The sequence below is a fragment of the Impatiens glandulifera genome, chromosome 1, assembly GCF_907164915.1.
Source record: "Impatiens glandulifera chromosome 1, dImpGla2.1, whole genome shotgun sequence".
In the NCBI taxonomy this organism is placed as follows: domain Eukaryota; kingdom Viridiplantae; phylum Streptophyta; class Magnoliopsida; order Ericales; family Balsaminaceae; genus Impatiens; species Impatiens glandulifera.
The window spans coordinates 6,202,371-6,206,548 of NC_061862.1; the positions used below are offsets into that span (position 1 = coordinate 6,202,371).

Below are 4,178 nucleotides of genomic sequence, written 5' to 3' on the forward strand. Positions count from 1 at the left end.
AGTGAGACCTCCTTCCATGGCGTTCCTTTATTTCCGCTCAAAGCTCAAAGGGTTTCGGTTCTAACTTTCTAACCCAGATCCAAATTCACAATTTTTTTCACTCACCTTTGATCCTCTTTCGTTTAACATGGGTATGATTTCCACCATAAATCGATCTACATTGATCATCGCTGGTGGTTCTAACATTTACCGGAAAAACCCACCAGCGCCGCCGCCGCGTAATGTCTCTGTTTCACTACCACTAACAGCCCTGAAAAGGGGACAAATATATTCCCTTTCTAAAACCAGAAAACCCTTGTACATTATTTCATCATTAGAACCATTTGATTCTGATCTTCCAATATTAAAGAAACAAGATGATTTGAAGAAATCATCTAGTTTAATCACATGTCATGTCTACACCCCAAGTCGTCCATTCGATGACGATCAACCGCCAAGAATATCAGAAACAGCTCAAAAGATTAAAATCGGAATCTATTTTGCTATATGGTGGTCTCTAAATGTTGTCTTCAACATCTACAACAAGAAAGTATTGAATGTTTATCCTTACCCATGGCTTACTTCAACTCTATCTTTAGCAACTGGATCTATCATAATGTTAATCGCTTGGATCACCAAAATCGCAGATGCTCCCAATATTGATATGGATTTTTGGAAATCCCTCTTTCCAGTGAGTTTAAATACATTTTTTGATCTGGGTTTATTAATTTGCTTATAATGATTCTGTTTGATTGTGTTTTAGGTTGCAGTGGCGCATACAATAGGACATGTTGCTGCTACAGTTAGTATGTCAAAAGTTGCTGTTTCATTTACACATATAATAAAAAGCAGTGAACCAGCTTTCAGTGTTTTAGTATCAAGATTGATATTGGGTGATAGATTTCCTGTTGCGGTTTATCTATCGCTTATTCCAATCATTGGGGGTTGCGGCCTTGCTGCTTTAACAGAGATGAACTTCAATTTGACTGGTTTTATGGGTGCAATGATATCGAATTTGGCTTTTGTATTTCGAAACATATTTTCAAAGAAAGGGATGAAAGGAAAATCCATAAGTGGAATGAACTATTATGCTTGTTTATGTATGTTATCTCTAGTGATTCTAACCCCATTTGCGTTTGCTGTTGAGGGATTGCAAATGTGGATTGCTGGATGGAGATTGGCCTCGTTTGAGATTGGCCCACAATTTGTTTGGTAAGTAAATTTATAACTAGATTAGATTTGAATCATTTGATTATTTGATGTTATTTGATTATACAAGTTTTCTGCAGGTGGGTGGTGGCTCAAAGTGTGTTCTATCATTTATACAACCAGGTTTCGTATATGTCTTTGGATGAGATTTCTCCATTGACGTTTAGTGTTGGAAATACAATGAAACGGATATCTGTTATTGTTTCTTCCATTATTATCTTTCAAACTCCGGTTAGGCCTGTAAATGCTCTTGGAGCTGCCATTGCAATTCTTGGGACTTTCTTGTATTCTCAGGTTATTATCATATCTATCTATCTATCATCCTCATTGTTATCATTCAACACTGAGTTTTTAATTTGATTTGCAGGCGAAGCAGTAGAGAAGAAGTGATTAATCCAATATATAATCAGTTAAGAATCATGTTATTTCATCTTTTAATCCAATAAAAATACTAATTACTTGTTGATTACATATTATTTAGCATGAATTGTTACTCGACTTTGGATAGTTTTATCAAATGGGCTCTAGAACAGTGCCATTAAACTCGCGGGTTAAGCTAAGTGTAAAATTCACGATCAGTTAAAATCTTTGAAATTTAATGAAACTTAAAATTTTTCTTATTTCTAAAATAAATATATATATAATATTGAAATTTAAACTGATTACTTCAATTTCTTTAAAATATATAATTTCACATTCCTTGTTTGAAAAGAAGAAACTGAGGAAAGCTTTTTTATTTTACTTATTTGGTATGGGTTTATTATAATAAATTCAAATTATTCGAATAATGTTGAGTATTAATATAAACGAATAAAGATTGAACCAAATCAGTTCAGATCTTCTGCTACCGATTGCCGTGTTCCCCTGTGGCGGACCAATCAGATTGCAGCATTATTAATTTAATAATAAATCAATCTGGGCAGGAGACGGAGGGAGGGAGAATCCGGAATCCGGGTTTAGGCCCGGGTTCACACAAGACGCCGTTAACGGAAGCGCCTTTTAACGCCAGGAAATAATATAATATTCAGATGATAAACAGATAAGATATCTTCGCTCCGGGCACCGTGTCAGAGGGGAGGGTGAGATGCGATGGGAGCGAAGATCTACACGCCCGTTGCCATGACCCTCATGTAAATCCCCCATACCCACCCATGAGAAGACCGCCTGCCTTCCATGAAAATACACTAACACGTCTATGTGAAGACCGAATTGACAGGGATTTTATATTTACGTTTATTAAATATTAATTTAATTTATTAAAAAACACATGCAGCGATATAATATTCGCTTCAATTAATTCATTCAATTTTTTTCTAGGAATTTTATTTAATTTTTTATTTCATTTTTTGGTCTTGGAGACCCTCTGGAGCGAATATATATTTGCTTCAATTAATTTTAATAATTATATTTCCGTTTATTACATATTAATTCAATTAATTTATATATTTTTTTTTAATTTTATTTAATTTTGTTATTTAATTTTTTTTGCCTCGAGACACTCTGGAGCGAAGGTATATTTGCTTCAATTAATTTTAATAAAAACCTCATGTAAACCCCCCAACCCACCCATGAGAAGACCGCCTGCCTACCATGGAAAGACACTTACCCGTCTATGTAAAGACCAAAATGACATGGATTTTATATTTCCGTTTATTAAATATTAATTCAATTAATTGAAGATGACATGCAGCAACCGAACAAATCTTCGCTTCAATTCCTTGGGTATTTTTATTTTTTTTATTTTTTTTCCGTTTATTAATAAATGTTAATGTAATTAATTTAAATTGACAATCAGTAAACGACCAAATATTCGCTTGAATTTTGTTTTTCGAGTAGACGATTGAAAGCGAAGATTTCTTATTTTCAAATAATTTTAGCCTGACGTTCATGTAAAACCCACCTCCCCTCCCATGAGAAGCCAACTTGCCTGTCATGTAAATTCACTTACCCGCGCATTTACATTCCGCGAATAAATCTTCGCTTCTATGAATAGTTTTCATTTTACATTTTTTTTAATTTTTTTTTTATGAATTTACGATATCGAACGAATATTTATTCGCTTCCATGACTAGTTGATATAATTTCAATTTCCCGCTACAAACCGACTATCCCTCAATTTCATTTTCATAAGCAACTGTTCATATTCTTCTCTCTCTATCTCCCGGCGATAATCCAAACACTGAACGTCGAAACCCTAGATATTTCGTTTATACTACAAGGATTTCTTCTGAACATGTCGGGTAACCAAGGCAACAACATGGAAGTGGATCATCCCATCGACTCCCGAGAGGTCGTCTTGCAAGTTTGTAGGAGCATAAACGAAAACGAAACTGCACCCACTCCGGCATCCACCGTCAATCCCAACACTAAACCAGAGAGGTATGTTCATCTTATTGTGTTTATACTCATTTTACACATGTTTATTCAATTTATTTCGTATAATACTGATTTATGCTATCCCACCAAAATTAATGACTTCGAGGACCTATGAAAGGAAGAGGAAGAGAAATCCGAAGACGAATACTAAGTCGTCATCGACTGCTGAATCAGTTTCCACAGTTGTTGTCGAAGCTACTGATGTTGCTGCAAGTACTGATGAGATTTTACCACCACCTTTTCCTCCTAAAAAAAAACCCAATGTTATTCCTACCTCCACTCCAACAGTCGATGAAGAGTTACCAGAACCACCCCCAGAAACCACTAATATTTCTCCGTCTACTACCCCATTCGATGAAGAGTTTCCCCCATCTCCCCAAAAAACCAAAACCCGCAAGAAACGTAAACTGACATTTCTAACCAGATCATCACCTCATGGCCTCGCTCAACTCATTCCTCAATTGAGCGTAGAACAGAGGGAAGCCGTGAAGGAAATCGGGTTTGGTTCTCTTCTTACAATGGGCGTCTCCAAGTGCCTGGCTCATTTTTCCAGACACGTAGTCTAATGTTTTGACCCGGATAAGAGTTCTCTGGTATTGTCCAACGGTGATGAG

The 4,178-nt window shown here is 35.8% G+C and overlaps 1 protein-coding gene across 1 annotated transcript; it reads left to right on the forward strand.

Moving 5' to 3' along the window:
- LOC124920653 (glucose-6-phosphate/phosphate translocator 1, chloroplastic-like) lies at window positions 1-1,611 on the forward strand. The gene is made up of 4 exons (XM_047461193.1): window positions 1-670; window positions 743-1,191; window positions 1,269-1,482; window positions 1,556-1,611. Exons 1-4 carry the CDS (start codon window positions 128-130, stop codon window positions 1,565-1,567), a joined length of 1,218 nt encoding a protein of 405 aa, XP_047317149.1. The 5' UTR covers window positions 1-127; the 3' UTR covers window positions 1,568-1,611.
- The last annotated feature ends 2,567 nt before the right edge of the window (window positions 1,612-4,178 follow it).

Bases quoted from the DNA above. Each gene is read 5' to 3' on its own strand.
- LOC124920653 (XM_047461193.1), top strand. From the start codon at position 128: ATGGGTATGATTTCCACCATAAATCGATCTACATTGATCATCGCTGGT. The intron at 671-742 runs GTGAGTTTAAAT...ATTGTGTTTTAG, and splicing joins TTTGGAAATCCCTCTTTCCA to GTTGCAGTGGCGCATACAAT. The intron at 1,192-1,268 runs GTAAGTAAATTT...AGTTTTCTGCAG, and splicing joins ATTGGCCCACAATTTGTTTG to GTGGGTGGTGGCTCAAAGTG.